General features: G+C 41.4%; 1 protein-coding gene across 1 annotated transcript; it reads right to left on the reverse strand.

Moving 5' to 3' along the window:
* Positions 1–1945: 1945 nt before the first annotated feature.
* LOC132883078 (zinc finger protein OZF-like) lies at positions 1946–19789 on the reverse strand. Its single transcript, XM_060916266.1, has 6 exons — positions 19625–19789; positions 11414–11488; positions 11006–11129; positions 10799–10885; positions 10588–10704; positions 1946–5276 (listed from the first exon to the last, which is right to left on the reverse strand). Exons 2-6 carry the CDS (start codon positions 11477–11479, stop codon positions 4276–4278), a joined length of 1395 nt encoding a protein of 464 aa, XP_060772249.1. The 5' UTR covers positions 11480–11488; positions 19625–19789; the 3' UTR covers positions 1946–4275.
* Between the last annotated feature and the right edge of the window lie 2705 nt (positions 19790–22494).

Genomic DNA, 22494 nt, shown 5'->3' on the forward strand with positions numbered 1-22494 from the left:
AGCGGCTCTCAGAAGTAAAGATGGGAAGAGGATCATCAATCCTCCTAATTCTGCGCCGACAAATAGTGGCGCAATATCAAAGGAGTTCGACAGTGTACAATTGCAAAAAGTTTGAACATATCATCTACAGTGCATAATATCATCAAAAGATTCAGAGAATCTGGAAGAATGTGCGTAAGAGTCAAGTGCGGAAAACCATATTGGGTGCCCGTGATCTTCGGGCCCTTAGACGGCACTGCATCACATACAGGCATGCTTCTGTATTGGAAATCACAAAATGGACTCAGGAATATTTCCAGAGAACATTATCTGTGAACACAATTCACCGTGCCATCCGCCGTCGCCAGCTAAAACTCTATAGTTCAAAGAAGAAGCCGTATCTAAACACGATCCAGAAGCGCAGACGTCTTCTCTGGGCCAAGGCTCATTTAAAATGGACTGTGGCAAAGTGGAAAACTGTTCTGTGGTCAGACAAATCAAAATTTTAAGTTCTTTATGGAAATCAGGGACGCCGTGTCATTCGGACTAAAGAGGAGAAGGACGACCCAAGTTGTTATCAGTGCTCAGTTCAGAAGCCTGCATCGCTGATGGTATGGGGTTGCATTAGTGCGTGTGGCATGGGCAGCTTACACATCTGGAAAGACACCATCAATGCTGAAAGGTATATCCAGGTTCTAGAGCAACATATGCTCCCATCCAGACGACGTCTCTTTCAGGGAAGACCTTGCATTTTCCAACATGACAATGCCAAACCACATACTGCATCAATTACAGCATCATGGCTGCGTAGAAGAAGGGTCCGGGTACTGAACTGGCCAGCCTGCAGTCCAGATCTTTCACCCATAGAAAACATTTGGCGCATCATAAAACGGAAGATACGACAAAAAAAAAAGACCTAAGATGGTTGAGCAACTAGAATCCTACATTAGACAAGAATGGGTTAACATTCCTATCCCTAAACTTGAGCAACTTGTCTCCTCAGTCCCCAGACGTTTACAGACTGTTGTAAAGAGAAAAGGGGATGTCTCACAGTGGGAAACATGGCCTTGTCCCAACTTTGAGATGTGGTGTTGTCATGAAATTTAAAATCACCTAATTTTTCTCTTTAAATGATACATTTTCTCGGTTTAAACATTTGATATGTCATCTATGTTCTATTCTGAATAAAATATGGAATTTTGAAACTTCCACATCATTGCATTCCGTTTTTATTTACAATTTGTACTTTGTCCCAACTTTTTTGGAATCGGGGTTGTAAGTTTTGGTAGCCTTTCAGGTGTTCAGCATGTCTTTCTCTTTCCTGGAAAACAAGAAATGCTTGTGCACATGTGCAGCGGAAAACTCTCATTGTATATTCGCATCAGCTCCGACATGTGATACTGCATGGTTGTCAAGACAACATAAACCATATTCAATGCTCATTCTCCATTGGGTAGAGTGATGTAATACACGTAGGCTGAAGTGATATGCTAAAAATTTTGCATGCTATCAACCCAAATGAACGAAACCCGCTAGAAGGGAATAGAACACATTATTCCATCGAAAACATGTCCTGTATGTATGATAAATAGTTGATTGTATTATTATTAGAATATATGCAGGGACAATGCAGAAGAAAGGGCATAGACAAACTACTTGACATGTTATTCAAGTTTCTGTGTTTATTAGGGATTTACTGAATGGAATCATGACAATCATTACCTGTCAGTCTTCTCCTATCCGATCTGAAAGTCATAAAGATTACATGAGTCACTGAGACTACTTCATCCCTCAGTTACCATCAGATTACTGAAACCACCATGAATTAAAGAAATTTTAGAAAATTAATTTGATTTGAATTTTGAACCATTCCTTCCCTTCCCTCTAAATACATCAATAAACATTAGGGTATGAGTTAAGAACATCGTTTAAAAAAAAAAAGATATCAAAACAATAAGCAGCAACACACTCTTTTATGAAGGGAACATTAGCCTAAAATTTGCTAGCTGTTCAAATTAATCCACAAACAGTACCGAAATACACTTTTTAAAAAAAATGTAAAAAAAAGTGATGTAACTACATACATGTCATTGTGCTATTTACCGATTACTAACTACCCAAAATCGCAATCATGTCTCTCTGTATTTACATGCTCATATTGCCTGCTAAGAACTTATGGAACTATTTGAAATCAACATGAATCATGTGACCATCAAACATTTTTAACTTGTTTATGTAGAGTTACCTTCATTACACAGAGCCATCAAATAAAGGCTTCTAATTCTAAAATCCCCAGGCACCACTGCACTCGCTCTCTCGCTGTGGCTCTGGTACCACCCACAGTAATCTCCTGGTGAGCTACTGTCAGTCCATGTGGGACCATCCTTAGTAGTAGTGAGCAATTTTCAGATGACAAAAACTCTAAGCAGAAACAGGACATCAGGGTGGGATTACTGTTCTCCCATTTCTATATTACGATTTTCAGATACCCCATTTCCGCTCACAACGAAAACGTATATTTTCTGCTATTTTACTCTAATGGTGCCGTGTGGGAATGGAAGCAAAATGGCAAAGTCAAAACGTTAATCAATCCCCTGGTGGCTCATTATTGTTATGAAAATCTTGTTATGGCTCCAATGGGAAGCGGAGCTGTCGGATTTACATGTGACGGTTGTGACGTTGCTGACGGCGACATAAATGATGTAATGATATTGCAATGGCACTCACACTGCTTCAATGTAAAGCAACCCCACAGCAAATTCAAAACAGTAAGCAAAGAAAACATCGGCAGGTATAATATTTTTATCAGGGTTGAGACGGACGCAAGTGCGGAAATCTTATTTACATAACATACAACAAGCGTCAGCACAGAAAATAGAAACCAACGCAAGACAAGCTAACAGAAGGCGGGGTTTAAAGAAAGGGAGTAATAAGTGAAAGCATGTGAACTGTAGTTTGAGGAGTCGTGCTTGTATGAGTGAGTGAGTCAGCAGGTACGGCGTCCCACTGTATTAGCAAAAATGTCAAATAGTTTTTGCTGGAACAAATCAAATGTTCAGAAACAGGAAAAGACTCAATACAGACGTGATGCAGCTCGACTCGTGCCATGTTGCGAACTCACTAATGTCTCAGCTTGGGCTTTTCACAACAATGGACTCACCACCTCATAAATTATACGTCACATCCGGTCTCACATGGTTCATGCTCTGTAGAATCCCGTTAAATACCGTCAGCTGAGATACATGATCTCTGTTACTTCTCCATTATGGAAGACGGAGTGAGAATAAAAATTTGTTATCTGTTCCGTGTTGTTTTTACATTTTACATGTGAAAGTGGCTACACTTTGCAGTATAAGATAAAGGTAGTGTTAGAAATGAGGACGTTTCTTTGTAGCCTTATGGTGTGGAAAAAGGGAATCCAATTCAGATACCAGATCAGAATGTACTTTTCTGGCAGACCCTGTAATTCCTCTAATTCCTTACGGGGGGAGCACCCTGACAAGGTATGGTTTGCTTCCAACAAACACAGGTTGTTTACTCTGTAAGTACATCATGTAGTCCTGGGTATGACTTTAAATTGCAACCGGTGGGGAGTCTCAGGTCTGGGAGGACTTACAGTAAGTACTGGGGAAAGTGGAGTTACCCCTTAATCCCCATTGCTCCCAGGTCCACTCTGACCCGGAGTGGTACTGTAGCACCTACCTGGGTTCCAGCTATGGGTTAAATAGTACATTCACCAATAAGGCGCTGGCAGCAGTGTAGGCACTGGCAGCAGCTTTTCAGTGTAGTGTGGCAGATGAACCCAACAGGGTCAGTAGCACACCACCAGATGGCATGTGGAAGAGCCACTCAAATGGCCAACGGATGGCATCACTCGGCGAGTCAGTTGTCACTGCGGGGCAACTTCCATGCCCGTCAAGTCTGTGGCACTTTTGTGCATCACTTGGCATCAGGTCTGGAGGTCCAGAGAGAACACGATGGAGGCACGACATCATTTGTCTTACCTTACTGCGCAAGGCGCTTCATTAGGAAATCGCGGCCCATTTGCGTTTCTGTGTGTCCTAATGAAGCAGTCATCATCGCTAGCAATGGACAGCCAACGACATCATTTACCAACATACTGTACATACAGAATAAATACATTTATTTATATATTTTAAGTAAATCCTGATAACTAGAAGGGCAGCTTATTTCATGCTCTCAAGAGATCAGACATCACGAGCTGATGTTTTAATCTTGGAGCACTGGTGCATGTAAAATGCACCTGAATAAGGAAATCTCCATCTCCAATAAATATCAAATTGGTTTGTGTGCTCTGTGAACATGCTGGTGTTGTCTGAGATTTCTCTGTTGATTAAAACTCTTCCCACACTCGGAGCAGCGATGTAGTAGCTTTACACTGCTGTGAACATTCTGATGTTGTTGGAGCTTCCCACGTTGAGCGAAACTCCTCCCACACTGTGAGCAGTGGTACGGCCTCTCTCCGGTGTGAATACGCTGGTGTCGGTGAAGGTTACTGTGTTGGGAAAAACTCTTCCCACACTGCGAGCAGTGATAGGGCTTCTCTCCTGTGTGAATGCGCTGGTGTATTTGGAGCTCACTGTGTCGAGTAAAACTCTTCCCACAATGTGAGCAGCAATGTGGTTTTTCTCCTGTGTGAATGTGCTGGTGTATCTGAAGATCCTTCCTTCGAATGAAACTCTTCTGGCACTGTGAGCAGCAATAGGGTTTCTTTCCTGTATGAATGTGTAAGTGTGTTTGGAGATGGCTCTGCTGATTAAAACCCTTCCCACACTGTGAGCAGTGATACGGCTTCTCTCCTGTATGAACGCGCTGGTGTACTTGGAGGTCCCAGTTTCGAATAAAACTCTTCCCACACTCTGAGCAGGGATACGGTTTCTCTCCTGTGTGAATGCGCTGGTGTGTCTGGAGATCATATTTTCGAATAAAACTCTTCCCACACAATGAGCAGTGATATGGCTTCACTCCTGTGTGAATATATTGATGGCGTCGGAGATTACTCCGGTCAGTAAAACTCCTCCCACACTGTGAGCAAGGATACACCTGTTTCTCCATTGGCTGATTACAGGCGTTACTGCTGACAGGACCAGAGACTGTCTGCTCAATACTGGACTTTCTTAAGATAAGATTCTCATATTTTATCTCTCCTGATTTTAACTGTCTGTCATATTCCTTGTAGTGGCATCTTCTGATATGTTTGTGGAGGTTATTTTGAGATGTATAGGAAAGCGAACACCAGGAGCAGGAGAAGACTTGAAACTCGGCACCACTCATTTCTGAAACAGAAGATGAACAGTACAAGAAACACATGGACAAAGTGTTCTGTATTAATCATTTTTGGAGATTCTAAGAGATTCTAACAAGGTACAACAAATAGTATAACAGATACCAGGCCGTCATGTGTCTGGCTCTATTCACATTGCTAAGACAGTTAATGCATGACGGCAATAAAGGGTCACATCTGTCATACAGCCCTCATCACCACGCTCTTCTCTCTGTTCAGCAGTTGATCTTTAACAAACTGGGACTGTTATAAGGACAGCTTAATGTTTATACCTTTGTCCCCTCCCTTATGGAACAGGGGTTACACACACACATACACACAGTTACGTATAGTGTCCGTGTATATACGCCTATCCACCTGCTACTGTTTTCTGCCGTTCTCTAATCAGCCGATCCCTCGACAGCAGCACGATGCATCAAATCCCACAGATACAAATCAAGAGCTTCAGTTAATGTTCATAATGTTCAAACATCAGAATGGGAAAAATTGTGATCTCACAGTGAAGTGTGACTTTCTTTCTCTCACTGTGGGGTCATTCCGTGCCAACTCACCTAAATTTCAGGAACTCCCCCACATCACCGTCTCAGATTTTACTCAAAAAATTCTCTAATCAAGAATCATATGTTTGTACCACACATGCAAAATATTAGCCCCCAATTATGTTGTAGTTTTGGAACTACAGGCCTTTGAAATATTGATGTCAAAACGCCACATGTCGAAATTGGCTCTTTCCCCAATTTCAGAGACCCATAACTTTTTATTGCAGCTATCTAGAAAGTTGTGTGTGCAGATTCTTACTGAATGATACCCACTCTTTTCAAATCTGTTGCCAGAAAGCCTCTGAAGGACATACTTTTTGCATAATAGGAAGCCAAAAATGGCATTTTGGCCAAAATCGCTTAAAATTCATTAAAACTCAAAGGGGCCTAGTAGAAATATGAAACTAGTTAGATTTTTTTCCTCATTACATAGTAATTGTAGGGTTGTTATCTGTTCACAGAAACATATTTTGCGATGAAAATTATATTCCTGAATTTTTAAAAATTTTTTTAACATCTTACGTCCTTTCCGAGGGGGCTAAAATAGGGCATTTTTGCCATCTTATTTGTTAATGTGGCTAGGGGTTTAGGATCTTCTAGTTTTTTGTGAAGATGCTCTCATATAAGATGTAACTACTCCCTGATTTTTTTTAACAAAAGCCCCTTGCTTCATATTTTAATAATTTTTTTTGTACATGGACAGTTTCATCATTTTTCACTTTTTTCCACATTCAGAACTCTGTAACTCTACATTGGAAAATTCCTACTAGCAGCTATTTCAGATTTACATACACTGACATACAAATTTTCATATTTTAGTAGTAGTCTGCCCAAGAAATTCATATTTTTCTTTCTATTGGGACCTAAAAACAGCTATTTGGCCAAAAATGACAAAAATGTTGACTTGATATTTTTCAAGTTCTGGAGGGAATGGGCTATTTTCCTCATAAATTAAAGATGTGGTGACTTTTTCTATCCATATATATATATATATTAGCAATGATATCCTTAGCCCAATTGCACCCACTCAGCTGGAGATGAGAAGGGTTTCTTCTGATGTGGTACCATCATCGGTAGTGGACATAGGACCTGAAACCACACCAGTTTTACAGTCCCAGTTACAGGCCCCAAGCCAAATGTCCCAATCTGCACCAAATATGTACCAGCCGGGCAAATATATTGCCTGTGTTTATGACAGAAAATGGTACATTGGAAATATTGTCACCAGAAATGAAGAAGAAAATGATGTGTATGTCAATTTCATGAGACAAGGACGAGGCAACACATTCTCATGGCCACCACAAAGCAGGAAAGATGAATGTTGGGTGCCTTTGCTTCATGTCCTTTGTGTGGTAGAGGCCCCAAACATAAAAAGGGGGGACGCCAATACCAACTAACAGAGGATGACTTCAAACTTGTGAAAGACTTAAGTTTTAACTTATGTACTACTAGATGACAGTTTATGAGTGTCTTAGCACATCACATGAAACTGTACTGCCTGTGAATGAATTACCCATTATCACGGATGCCCATATTTGACTTTAAATTATGTACAAATCTTGTGATGTTTTTCAACATCATGATCATGGATCATTGAATGTGTTAATATGTAAATAAAACCTCATTGCTAAATGTTTTGTGCTTACACAACCTTGAAGTATATAAAAAATACTACTCCAGAATTTTGTTGTTATTTTTCTATATTTTCCAAGGATATTCAACAAAAATTGCAATTATACCTAAAATTTTCTAATTGCAAAAAATAATATACAATACAGAAAAAGTTGTTCAGGAAATGTGTATGCCTAGATTAGGTTCTTATAAGCCTTAATTTGTGTGCAAAACACCCCTTTATTATTCCCTTGTTTATTAAAAGCTGCCCAGCGTTTTTGTCATTTTTGGCCAAATAGCTGTTTTTAGGTCCCAATAGAAAGAAAAATATGAATTTCTTGGGCATACAACTACTAAAATATGAAAATTTGTGTGTCAGTGTATGTAAATCTGAAATAGCTGCTAGTAGGAATCTTCCAATTTAGAGTTACAGAGTTCTGAATGTGGAAAAAAGTGAAAAATGATGAAACTGTCCATGTACAAAAAAAATTATTAAAATATGAAGCAAGGGGCGTTTGTTAAAAAAAATCAGGGAGTAGTTACATCTTATATGAGAGCATCTTCACAAAAAATTTGAAGATCCTAAACCCCTAGCCACATGACCAAATAAGATGGCGAAAATGCCCTATTTTAGCCCCCTCGGAAAGGACGTAAGATGTTAAAATTTTTTTTGTAAATTCAGGAATTGAAATTTCATGGCAAAATATGTTTCTGTGAACAGATAACAACCCTACAAATACTATGTAGTGAGGAAAAAAAATCTAACTAGCTTCATATTTCTACTATGCCCCCTAGAGTTTTAATGAATTTTATGTGATTTTGGCCAAAACGTCATTTTTGGCTTCCCATTATGCAAAACGTATGTCCTTCAGAGGCTTTCTGACAACAGATTTGAAAAGAGTGGGTATCATTCAGTAAGAATCTGCAAACACAACTGTCTAGATAGCTGCAATAAAAAGTTATGGGTCTCTGAAGTTGGGGAAAGAGCCATTTCGTCATGTGGTATTTTGACATCAAAATTTCAAAGGCCAGTAGTTCCAAAACTACAATGAATTGGGAGCTAATATTTTGCATGTGTGGTACAAACATATGATTCTTGATTATAGAATTTTTTGAGCAAAATCTGAGACGGTGATGTGGGGACCCTTAGGTGAGTTGGCACGGAATGACCCTGTGGTATGGGTGTTGGTTTGATCCAGATGGACTGGTTTGAGTATTTCAGAAGCTGCTGATCTCCTGGGGTTTTCACACACAACAGTCTCTAGAGTTTACACAGAATGGTGCAGAAAACAAAAAACACTGAGTGAGTGAGCGACAGTTCTGTGGGTGGAAACAAACGCCTTGTTGATAAGAGAGGGTCAGAGATCAGAAAATGGACAGATTCGAGGTGGTTCAAGCTTTTTTGCCAGGAAGGATATAGCAACTCATATAAATCACTCTTTACAACCGTGGTGAGCAGAAAAGCATCTCAGCATGCAACAGTAGAAGAACACATTGGGGTCCACCCCTGCAGCCAAGAACAGGGATCTTAGAATTAACAAGTTCCTATTAAAGTGGCCAGTGAGCGTGTATCTCTCTCTACACGTATAGATATTTATCCTAATACTCCAAGTACACATCCGTATTACAGTAGGGCTGTTAACTTTTATACATATTGCACTCTGACACTAATTTGCACTTCTGATTCAATGAGAACTGCATTTCATTGTTTAAGCACCTGTTCGATGATGATAAAGTTGAGTCGAATCTAATCTGTTATTTCATAGTTTTGATGTCTTCATCCATCCATCCATCATCTGTAAGCGCTTATCCTGTACAGAGTTGCGGGCAAGATGGAGCCTATCCCAGCTGACTATGGGTGAGAGGCGGGGTTCACCATGGACAAGCCACCAGATCATCACAGGGGTGACACACAGAGACAAACTACCATTCACAGTCAATTTAGAGCCGCCAATTATCCTAACCTGCATGTCTTTGGACTGTGGGGGAAACCGGAGCACCCGGAGGAAACCCACACAGAAAGGTCCCCATTGGCCACTGGGCTCAAACCCAGAACCTTCTTGCTGTGAGGCGACAGCGCTAACCACTACACCACTGTGCCGCCATTGATGTCTTCAGTATTGTTCAATAAGGTAGGAATGAGTTGAGTAAGGGTGTACAAACTTTTGACTTTTACTCTTTTTTTAAAGCTCTGCTGCAATTTGCATGATAAAAATTGTTTACATTCTGCAACTGTTTCATACATACTGATCTAAGACTTTGTTATATACAGGATCAAATTAAAATGTTTTTATTTTCCATGTACAAATAAGCCATAAGCCTGACCCTGGTATACCATGAAACCGCCAGGATCTTTTTTTTAAAAAAAAAACCTGATACAAATTTTTGGTCATACTGTCCAGCACTATCACGAGGTGTCACGCCTTTGAGTCTCGTACTACTTTACTAGGTCAGGGACTAAATATACCATCAAGCTAGTATCATGGGAGGGGGAGGGTCATACAGCATGAGAAGAAATCATGCCTAGGCAACTATCAGAGACTGAAACCTGCTGCAGAAGCTCCAGAAAGCCAGTGGAGGGACTGCAGCAGTGGGGTGGAGTGAACACAGAAGTGACGTCTCCTTAGTGAGGTGACGTGTGGGATCTGAAAGGAGACGGTGGTGATGAAGACTGCATAGCTGAGGAGACCCTGATCTCCACACAGCATGTTCCTTACAAACATGAAAGCCTTTCTAGAGCCAGACAGGAAAAGGTGTGGCATCCCACGACATCGGTCTTGTACAACAACTGAAGGTGATCTGGTGTTGGAAGACACTTCGTTTCCCTTCTGAGACAGGAGGTCTTTCCTTAATTGAAGCTGCCATGACATCTGCAATTTAAAAAAATGACATCCTAGAAAGCCACCAAAAAGACATGATGGCTGTAGCTGTGTGTCAATTCCAAAATTACGTGAAATTGAAGACTGGAATAAATCAGCCGGTGCACCCATTCATCTCCCAAACATCTACCCCAAAGGATCGAGGAGATTTGGAGGGGAAAAAAAAAAAAAAGCCTGCAATTTCAACCAAAAGTTTCACTTCCTGTATTTCTTCCTTGTGAATTAACTGTACAGCAGTCTTTTTAATGAGAGCTCCAGTGCCAGCGTTGCTTACCACGTAGTGTCGTCGTACAGAGATAATCTTCATCTTCAGACTCTTCCTCTTTAATCTCCTTGCTCTGAAACCCCCTCTGTTGGTCTACACTTTCCATCGAGTCTGACGTTCCTCCACCTGAAAGTCCACCAATTACATTTTTACAATTACTCTGATCTCAAGTAAATCTCTGCAGAACAAGAGGGAAAGAAAATACACCCTGCTGTCTTACGGAGGCAGTCTTCATCTTCTTCCTTTTTTACATCTTTCTGCTGGTCCGTAGGTGTGAGACGTCCCATGGAGGCCACTGTTGCTTCACCTGAAATAATGGATCGATTTGTCATTTAAGAAAAAAATGTGATGTACAAAATAAAACCAAGTTAGATGTAAACTTGTTCCAGAGGATCTGACTGGACTGTAATCTGGATTTCTGACTCACAGAGGCAGACTGAGTCTTCACCTTCAGGTTCTTCCTTTTTTACATGTTCCTGATGGTTCAGCAGTGCGACGTGTTCTAGACAGCTTGATGTCCCTCCACCTGAAGCTGTACAACTTTCTAAAAACTAATCATCAAAGTGCACAAAACAAAGTCCCTGCTTGATTAATTAACAGGACAGCATTCAAGCAATCGTGGAAAGAAGCTGATTAATCGAAGAACGTTCACAGCGTCAGATGAATCTTTTTCCTATTACATGTTTAAACTAACCCATGATCCTGAATAAAAATGGCTGTTTCCTTCATTAATCCTTTATTTTACTTGTTCCAACATTCAGAGGGCTTTAAACATCAAAAAGATGATTTCACACACACACACACACACACACACACACACACTGCTAACCGTTACCTGTGAGCCAGCAGAAGTGTGTGGCAAGTCTCTGGAAAAGCATGGTCCAATATCTCCTGATTCCATTATGAGATCCTGGAAAAGGAGGCTCACATCATAAGGAGAACTCCAATAATCATCATCATTATAACGAAAGACCACAGAAACCTCTATTTTTGGTGAGAATGTGAAATGGCTACTGAAGCCTGATGGGTTTCTTCCTCATGATCAACATGTGTTTTCAGTTATGTCCTGCAGGACACCAGTTCTTACACACATGTAGCACTATAAAAGCAATCGCAACTGACAGTTATGTTTAATTTTAGTTTGTTGGGATTAACGGGCGGGGCACTAAACAGTAGACCCATCATTCAGAACATCAGAAGCCATGACCTGAAGGTTAGAGAAGCAGCTTTGGGACCAAAAGTTCACCAGTTCAATTCCCTGGACCAGCAGAAATGGCTGAAGTGCCTTGAGCTGCTCACTGCTGTGGGTGTATCAGGGTCTTGGATGTCGCTCTGAATAAGAGCATGTGCTAAATGCCTGCAATGTGATCAGAACTCAATGTACTTTCATGTTAAGAAAAGGTCAGCAGCTTCTGTTGTGTTCTAGATCGAATACCCCCTTTCCACTAACATGCACCAGGTGCTGGTTCAACTTGAGAACCTTCTAAGAACCATTTTGCTTTTCCACGGCGTTACTGTATACATCTCTGCTTTCCCAGCTGCTAGCTCGCCCCACTAATCATCCCTGTTAAATCCTACCACACTAACACCACTACCCTGCCACGCTAACACCAAGCACAACACCAATCATGATGGACTACATTGTCTCTTTTTCTTCTTCTTTTGATTAGTCAAACTAGATGCTACATGAGCTCTGGTTTTTTAAAAATGGTGATCACAAAGTTTTAGCTGGTCTTGTTGATCATGATAATCCCACCCCAGCCCCTGATGTAATGTAGCTGGTGCTGCTCTGGAACCAGTTTTCCTGGCCAAGAGCCGGTTCTTTGGCTGTCATAATGCAAATAACTGCCTTGAGGGAAAAGGGGTCTGAAGGCCTCTGCATGCTCTTGCGACAAGGCTTTCGCAGATAGCTTTTCGCAGACAGTTGTAATTTATCGTTGAGTGGGGAGTAATAGGCGTGCGCGATGTTATTCACCGCCACAACGCAAGGGGGCACGAAGTCGCGAAATCGCTAGGAGTAGTTGGTGGGTGTGGTTAGTGGAGTGTTTATCCTCCGGTTACTTATAATGACTAGAACTGGAGTCGTATAGATGTACGTACTTCCTCAATCAACTGCTCTTTGTGCTGCTCCATCTTCGCTCGTGTTTTTAAAAATGGCGGTCATGAAAACAAACCAAACCGGGAAAGTAGGGAAGCGGAAGTGCGTGTACAGCGGATGTAGAGTGGACCAATCAGAGCCCTCTTATCTGCAACGCTGTCTGCGAGGCTGTCTGCGGTGGTCACAATTTTTGGGAGGTGCGCGCAGAGCGTCTGCGAAGGGGGGGCTTCGCAGACGCCATCTGCGACGCCATCTGTGAGGACTGGGTTGTCAGCATAAATTGGCCTTAATACCCCTTTTCCACCAAATCAGTTCCAGGGCTGGTTCGGGGCCAGTGCTTAGTTTGGAACCGGGTTTTCTGTTTCCACTGACAAAGAACTGGCTCTGGGCCAGAAAAACCGGTTCCGGGGTAGCACCGGCTCTTTGCTGGGCTAGAGGAAAGAACTACTTACGTCAGCAGGGGGGCGGAGTTGTTAAGACCAACAACAATAGCAAGACTGCGAGAGGGCACCATTTTTAAATAAGCGACGCGATATCATGGATGCAGTAAAGCAGCAGTCATCCATTATTATTGTTGTTGTTGCTTCTTCTTCTTCTCCGTGTTGTTGTTGCGTCAGTGTTCGCGCCAAGGTTTATGCAAACGCAGCGACGTAACTGATGTATACAGTGATGTAATGACGTGGCTCCCCTTAGCACCCCGAGCTATGGAAAAGCAAACTGGTTCTCAGCTGGTTCGCAAGTTGAACGAGTTGTGAACCAGCACCAGCACTGGCCCCGAACCAGCCCTGGAACTGATTTGGTGGAAAAGGGGCATAAGAGGACTGAATTGGTTCCTAATGGCCCTGCCCTTTCATGCTGATGTCCCACCATGAGATTGGTTCACGTTAGTGGTGTGAGTGCTGTAATCATCTCCAAACACCCTCCAAGTCACTGACTACGTTTACATGCACGTCCAAATCGAGCTGCTGTTGGTAATCGAGCAAAGGGTCCCAGCAGGGGTGCCAGAGAAATCCAATCCTACATGCACAAGTGAAATCGGGCTATTGTGCAAGGTGCATTGTGCACCCGAGCCACACGTGGCGCTACACGCCCCATCGTATTGGTACACTTCCGGTTGTTGTCATGAAGAAGAGCTAAAGTGTTGCCAGATACTGCTGATGTATTCCAGCCCAAAACATGTTCAAATCCGCTAAAATGCACTTAAAACCCCCAATCTGGCAACACTAGCAGTTCCGTGTTCAAGCTGTTAGGCTTGCTCTAACAGACTATGGCTACAAACTGTCCGGCGCAGACCACTGTTTTGTAAGACAACTTATTTTGCACAATAATATTTTTCTAAAGTCCATTTTTTGCTTACAAAAAAATATTTTTTTTTTGCTTACAATTTAACTTATGTCTTAATAAACACACAAAAAGTTCAATTGTTTTGTTTTTATTGACATTCTTCAGATGTTGGACACACACATATACATATATATATATATATATATATATATATATATATATATACACACACACACACACACACACACACACAAATACAATGACTTGTTTATGTACACAATTCACAGCTATGCAACAGCTGTACAGATGTATTTGGTGATACAGTAAGTGAGCTAAATTTTAACAGTGCAAACAATGCCACAAAAAGAAAAGATTCATGCCGTTGTCATGATTCGTTGTCATGCCGACCGAGGCTGTTGTGTTTCCCGCTTGTGGTCTCGTCACTCGTCACTTCCGGAAGTAGCTCGACAACTAGCTCGATAGGGTTTACATGCACAAAGTAGCTCGGCAGAAATCGCATAAACTAGGTCGTGTAGCTCGATTCCGAGAAATCAAGTTCGGTTCAATTTCAGCCGAATTAAGGTGTATACATGGCATTTTGAACTTCGATTTCAGTCGAGCAACGGCAGAAATTCGATTCTCTCTATGTGCATGTAAACGTAGTGACTGAGCGAGTCAGTTCCTAATGACCTTGAAGCATGGGGTTAGACACCACCCCTGGTGATTAGAAGTGGGTAAAACAGAATGGGAGTGACGACTGTAACTGTGGCTCTTTGGACACTGGATAGCCTTGAGTGTTCTCGGTCATTCAGAATGGCCAGCAAGCCCTTGGTGTAAAGCAGGGCTGGACGATTAATGGGCTTTATATCAAAATCACCATTGGGGAGAGCGTGATTTTCAAGCTGAGATTTGAATTAGCCAATAGCCTTATTAGTATTATTAATGAGCGTCCTCTTAAATTTTACAAGGGAAAATTACAGCCAATAAAACGAGCGTGCATGAGCTGCCTGTAGATGACCAATCAGAAGTTGGCAATCATTGCATGTACCATGTATAACAATAAAGCACAACTATCAGGCAAATAAATCTCAGCAAAATGATGAGCATTTCATCTGAGCAAGAGCAAAGCTGAAGTGGACATACTGGTACTCAAAATACACCAGTGCACCTCACGTGTCCATGTATTTTAGTCTCTAAAAAGAAAAAAAAAGTGTATTCTTGGTACACACTGTGAAACGAAAGCTCTCTCTAACACTAAAGGACAGTTCACATACACACATCATGTAAAGACTCCATATGAGTCCAATTTATCTTCTCTTGGCCACTTTACAGCCAGTCTCTTGCCCTCTTCATGACTGTTTATGCCTTACTCAAGGGCACTTCAGTCATGATACAGAAGGACAGGAAAGTGCTGTTCATTCACTCAACTCCCTTCACAGTTTCCTGCTGGTCCCAGGAATTGAACCAGCAACCCTTTGGGTCCAAGACTGTTTCTCTAACCTTCAGTCCATATTTGACCCAATAAGGCAACCCGAGTGCAAAGTACACTTGAGACAGAGATTCCGCTGCAGCTAACACATCTCGTCTTTCTTGTTACTAGTTTGTATTCTGATAATTTGCCCAAAATACCTTTAAAATATACTTCAAACAGGCAGGAAGCTATTGAAGCAAAATCTTAACTCATGGAAAACGAAGTATGGATTTGCATCCGGATCACTGGACCCAGTCACCATTTTGTTAACATCATTACATCCAGCCAGTGGTTGCGAAGTCACGTGACTGAACAACCTCTAGATCCTACGCTGTTCCAACCTCCTTCTGAAGATTACAGCGATTGTGCACAGCTCGACTGACACTAATCTATTTCACTATCCATTTTGATCTGTTTTTATTCTATCGAATGTTGGTATTCAAGTCACCTGCTGTATGTTTATTAGATCGTCCTGTGCGACTGTACTGCAGGCCTGTTTACCCCAAATTTGCCCTGTCAGTAGTCTTGCAGTATCTTGTCAGTAGTTTTGGTAAGCTGTCAGTAGGAATTTTACTGGGGTCCAATCTATGTATTGTATCGAAGACAAAAAGTAGAAAGCAGCCTATTAGATAATAGTACTCATTCAAGTTGAAAGTGATAGATTACATGAACAAAATTTTAAAAATTAAAATCTAGCACTGGTCTTATTTTTTCTGTCAAGTTAAGCACCTGTGAGAACCAAAAAGCAAACCCATGTAAGATTCTAGATCTGCTCCATAATCCTCATATTACCAAGCCTAGACTCTAAGGTCTACTTGTTGACTCCTCATACATTTCATTATTTCAGTATCTCTGAAATAACCAGAAGACTAGCAGTAATACTTATTTAGGATGCTACAATAAGAAAAAATATTTCAGAGACCATAAGGCATGGCCACAGATCGTGATAGGAGTCTTTATATTTTTGCGACGACTTCTGGTATTTCTTTTCAGGACTATCAATAATGCCATCGGCCTTTGCTCAGAAACCAAAGTTGAAACAATGGAACCTTCCCACAATGCAACGTACGGTAAACGTGGCTTAAACGTGATTAAACATGGCCGCGCCCATGACTATACGATCGATGTTCGATTCCCACAATAAATATGATTATAAAGTAAGTCATGAACAGGGTTTTTTCTAGAAAAATTTAGTACGAGGGCGCTCATCATGGCGAGGGAGCGAAGCGGGGGGGGAGATGGTGCCGGTTGTCCCCCCCCCCCCCCGCCGTGCAAAGCCTTTGAAAAATGCTCCAATGGGACATTCTGAGGCTATCTGAGAGGGAAATTGTAACAAATTGTCTGTCAACATTGAAAAAGAAAGAAGTAATCTTCTTCTGCCCCGGACAGTCTTTGGCTTTGTTCCACTTCGTGCCGCGGGATGACATCTTTAAAGGATATGGGACATGGATTTTTACCTGGGCATAATTATGTATAAAGGACATAAGAAATGCCATCTAAAACACTGCAGGGCGTCAAAAATGTGAAAATCACCACATTATTCAAGTTTTTTTATACATCAGCATAAAACAAGGATTCATTAATGAGCTAGGTGGTCACATGACCCGTGATGTCACAAAAACTTTCCAAGGAGCCAGCGCTTGGGAATCTAATGTAAGCAGGTTACCGAAATGAACACCATCGACAGTGATATTCCCGATGTTTCACAGAGATGTGAAGTTAGACCCTATCAATTCGAACCGATAGCTGGAAATTCACATGAACATGGATCTTGTCTTTACTCTGACGGGTCAGATGATTCTGAGAGTGAGAGTTCATTCAGCCCTCATGAAACTGAAAGCGGTCGGCTCGATAACACTTCCTGGTAAGTTAAAAACAATTCTGCTCAAAGGCTAATGATCTGTTGAAAGAAGTATTATTTTTGTATCATACATTGAAAGTTCATCATAGATCTAGCTAAAGTCCGTTGCAAGCTAGGTTTTTTTTTGCTGATATTTTTGGAGATTGATTGAGATACAATGCTTCCAGAGTCCGAGATGAAAACATTCAAAATGGCGAAACGAGTCAGAATTATGATAATCAATAATTGATACACCCAAAATTATAATACTAATCCTTACCTCGGCTTTCAGTCGCTTAGCGCAGAGGTCTTCAACAGGGGGGTCGCGAAATCGCACCGGATCACTCATATCAACAAAAATATTCCTGCCCTGTCCCCTGGCCTCCGTGCAGGGATGCAAACAGTGCGCCTTTCGGCGGATGCCGCCTTTTTCACGGCTGAATCGCGCAGATCCGATTTAAAAAAAAAAAAAATAGCGATGTTGGTTCATGGAGCATGAGGCATGAAGTGTAAGGATGAGAGAGAGGCGGTTTGGGTCGGGAAGCCGTGCGCATTTGTGCAGCCTGGCGCAGGTGTGCGCGGCTTCCCGATTTGAACTGGTTTTTTTCTCATCCTTATGCTTCCTGTTTCATGTTTCATTAATTAATATCGCTCAGTACCTGAGTATTAATGTTGAAAGAATCCTCAGTGAAATGGTCCAAATACAGTTTGTGGGAAACAATAGGTGCAAAGTTTTTCAACAGGTGTTCTGTACAGTTGTCCTACCAAGCCTACTGCGCATGCGCGAAGCCTACTGCGCATGCGCAGGTGAGCCCACACTTTCCTCAGCTTCGGGTCCTTGGGGAATGCAAAAAAACTTACTCCAGGGCATTTCCCATTGGAATTATTGCAACCATAAGCAGCACAATACACCATGATGTCCAGTGTAAGACTATAAAAACAATTTTCTTGTCATCCACTTCTCCATTCATCTAACCGCTTGTGCTGTGCCCGAAAGTTTTTGTGACGTATGATCACGTGACAGCGGCTCTTCCGATTGCAAAAAATGCATATCGGAAGTCAAGCAGAAATGCCATATAATCATCACGAATATAACGATTTTGCTGAATTTAATAGATGATTTTGTATTTGTTGATGCAATTAATTCATATTTTTAATGGAAAGAAACTGATATAGCGTGCTTTTATGTTTCATGTCCCATATCCTTTAAATGCCCAAGTGTCAACAAAAACAACTCGCGAACTACTTCTGTCAAAAGCTCCCGCGCCGGTGGCTGAAAGGTCATTCGGTCTCGAGAAATCTCGCTCTACAAGTCAGCTGACCTTGTATGTAACCCATGTCAAATCTCGCAAGAGCAGCCGCGACAAGTAAACAACTGAACAACATGGCGCCTCAGTCTGGAAAACGCCAATTCGGATTGTTTTTGCACCGTCTGGCGGTGTATCTACTATGATTGGAATATTTTTGGAGCAATTATAACGTATTTGATGATCAGAAACATTGTCACGTAGTGTTGCTGGGATGTTTTCACGGAGTCGGTAAGGGGGCGCACGCCGAGAGTAAGAGGGCGCAGTGCCCCTGTTCCCCCATTTAGACGAAAGCCTGATGAAACATTTGGCAACATTTCGGCCATAAATCGTAGTTTTTGGACAAGAATTCGTAGTCCGTATTTAGTTTTGAAAAATCATAGGAACTACGGACAAACCGTAGGAGTAAACAGGTCTGGTACTGGGTTGTGCTGCGTCTTGGTGCTACACGTGCATTATTTCACGCCACTGTGTGAAAAGGTGGAGAGCTTGGACAACGAAGTTCTTCAGGATCTTCTTGATTTCTGACAATTCATCACAACCACCCGCTGAAACCGTGGTGAATTAAAATAATCTCATTTGTATTATTGAGGACTAACTAGTTCTTTAACTTTATACCAAATCACTTTAACAAGATTTTTCTGAAGATGTCTGGGGGGGGAAAACTCAATCAATAATCAAAATTATTCATAAAAGCTAATTAAGAAAATTTGGTAAAAATGTAGTTTGTGTTTTATATGTTTAAATTAACAGAAAACTAACTTTACTACATTGGATATTAAAAAACATTATATATAATAGGTTTGTCTATAAATATTTATATATTGACCTTTAACTGTAGCTGGACTCAATAAACACCAAAATCTCATACACTACTGCGACCGAAATCCAAATGTCTTCTCTTTCACTATGTAGTGAACTACGTAGGGTGAATACTCAAATACACCAGACTCTCCGTAGTGCACTTTGAAGGGAGCAGGGAGCCATTTGGAATTCAACCCCTACAGCTGAGGAACTAGCCGAGATGCTCAGCTACTTTAACTTACCTCAGGTTTCAAAAGTAGAACGCAGAGAACATCCTCAAATACAGACAGAATAACAAGGTTTTTTTATTTTTAAATCAAGCAAATCTCTTTTTAAACACAACCAGGAACGTTTTCACGGACAGATGGCTACCTCAGTGAGAAAAATTAACCGTTTAATCAAAGGGGGAAGCTGCAGCTCTTCTTCGTGTGTTTTGAGTTTACATCGGATTCTCACAGCGCCGCCTGCTGGAGCACACTGTTAATCACAACGCCGTTTTTTCTTGTGATCTCAAGATAACAAAAGTGTTTTTCTCCAAATCACAACTTATAATAATAATTATTATTATATAATTAATTTTAAAAAGTTAGGATGGCAAGGAAATGCTAATAAAAACAGAAATGAGTGATTTGTAAATTCTATTCACCCTGTACTATATAGAAAACATTACAGCACCATGTTATTTAATCTATGTTTTGTTTTGTTTTTTTTGTGTGTGTGTGTGTGTGTGTGTGTGTGTGTGTGTTTAATATACACTCATTTCAAATCTGATTACTAAAACATGCTCCGAAAATTAGGACAATCAAGTATGTGTGTAAACATCATAAGAATAATAAAATTCAATTTATATAGCACCTTTCTCAAAACCCAAGGTCGCTTTGCAATTATAGGAGGGAAAAAAATCCACCAAATAGAGATCAGGTTGTCATTACAATGGTGTAGCAGCCACAATCCCACCAAAAGGCGCATGAAAACAAGTCCCACACCGCCAGCACAGCCACCGTGACACATCACTCGGAACCACGCTATGGATCCACAAATCTAGCACAGACGCACCATCCTGCAGAGCGCTGATACATCCCAAACCGCCTGCACAGCTGCCGCGACTCCACCGAGCAACATCACTTGGAACATCATGCCAAAGGACTGCTGCACAGAGCGCTGGACAACCACAATGTTAAAATGAGCAATGAGCTCACTGCAGTCCATAGCTAGGAGTAGAGGTCTGCGCGGGTCGGATTTTTCAGTCCTGCTCCTGCCCGCGCCCGCATTGTGCAGTCCCGCTCCCGCCCGCACCCGCAAAGAATTATGATTTTCAGTCCCGCTCCTGCCCGCGCCCACAAAAAAATTATGATTTTCAGTCCCGCTCCCGCCCGCAAATCCCGCATGATGCAGACGTTCGCGTTATTTCTCAGGAAAGTTCTTGTCTTGACACAGCATGATGGCATGATACATCCCCCCTACTTTGAGTGGATTTGAGCATAAATATCTACAGCTCACGTTCACGTTTATTATTACTTACCTTGTTTCTGAATTCAGCATGTAGCGTCTCTAATAATAATAATTAGTGCTGTCAAGCAATTAAAATATTTAATCACACATTTTCATCACATGAGAAACCATTGTAATTCTCTGACCAGTATAAAAAAGTGAATGGGCTTGTTTTGTACCAAGGGTGTGTGGCTGTGTTTTTGTTTTTTGGTTTTTTTTATTGCAAAACAGAGCTAGTAAGAGAAGTGAATTGATTTACTGCTTGAGTTAGTCTACAACTCTAATCAGAGAGACAGGTTACACAGTGACGGTAGGCTTGACTCAATGCTATGCCAGAAATCCTTCCTGTAATATGCAAATTTGGCCGCCTCTGATTGGACAGCCAAATTTGCATATTACAGGAAGGATTTCTGGGATAGCATTGAGTCAAGCCTACCGTCACTGTGTAACCTGTCTCTCTGATTAGAGTTGTAGACTAATGCAAGCAGTAAATCATTTCACTCATGGTTCTCTTGCTAGCTGGGTGTGAACTGCGAGTCATTAGAGTGATCAAAGGATTTCCCGTTAGGGTGATCAATGGCAAATTTAAGATACCATTCCTCACTCAATCTGGTAATCTGACTCTCTCTGCAAATTTAGGTATCTTAAAATGTTTTTATTAATGCCAAATGAAATATCCAGCACAAATTATATATGACAAACATAAATTAATAATTTATAAATTTTATTTCAAACACATTTTTAGTTAGCGGGACTGCAGCTTATCAGCGTGCCCGCAATGAGCTTTCAAAATTTGTCCCGCACCGCACTGCTTTGCGGCGGGTCCCGCGGGACTCCCGCGGGAGTGCAGGGCTCTAGCTAGGAGCACAGGCATCACCCACGGTGAACCAAGGCCTGGAGGGAACCGCCGCCCAAAACTGGGTCCGAAGCTACACCACAACCGGCAGACAAAGACATTCAAACAAAAACAAACATCAAACTACACAAACACAAAAGAAAAAAAAAAGCTCTGGTGAGAAGCAGCAGCCAGAATGCGCATGATGTACTCTCAACCGTAAACAGAAATGACGCAGTTGACTTAAGTGCTTGGGCACTCAAGACACTGTTTGGTTAAATTTACCAAGGGGAATTTCCCTCATTCTTTTATTATGCAGGTCTTCAGCTGCATAATTGTATGGGCCCTTCGTTGCCATATTTTGTGCTTCATAATGCACCATACATGTTTACACTTGGTTTTAAAACTCATCTTTGGTGATCAGATCACAAGTGGACAACCAAGACACTGCATCATTTACACCCATGTGTATCATGCCTGTCCAACATGTCCAGCTGACCACTTGTGTTCAGATTCCATTACTGCCTACACCATTTCTGCAAGAAGGTCAAAGGCCTCTGCAACATAATGTTATGTTAAAAACATTAAACCTGCAACATACTGTCATGATTTTCTTGCACTCCAACCACATACATCAGTGCTCCTCTCCATTTTTTTGAGTGTTGGCACACTGACACCAAAACAAACACCACTGATGGCACTGATGATATCCTTCTCTGTCATGTCCTTGTCTGGGATGCATCAGCGTTTACACTATTTAAAAAAAAACATGCGATCAAATGTGTA

The sequence above is a fragment of the Neoarius graeffei genome, chromosome 3 (assembly GCF_027579695.1).
Source record: "Neoarius graeffei isolate fNeoGra1 chromosome 3, fNeoGra1.pri, whole genome shotgun sequence".
NCBI classification, from domain to species: Eukaryota; Metazoa; Chordata; class Actinopteri; order Siluriformes; family Ariidae; genus Neoarius; species Neoarius graeffei.

What these genes read in the sequence shown, in the direction of transcription:
- LOC132883078 (XM_060916266.1), bottom strand. Translation starts at nt 11,479, where the DNA reads ATGGAATCAGGAGATATTGGACCATGCTTTTCCAGAGACTTGCCACAC. An exon ending in ACACTTCTGCTGGCTCACAG is followed by an intron (nt 11,130 to 11,413) that starts GTAACGGTTAGC and finishes TTTGATGATTAG; the next exon opens with TTTTTAGAAAGTTGTACAGC. An exon ending in CTGTACGACGACACTACGTG is followed by an intron (nt 5,277 to 10,587) that starts GTAAGCAACGCT and finishes CTTCTGTTTCAG; the next exon opens with AAATGAGTGGTGCCGAGTTT.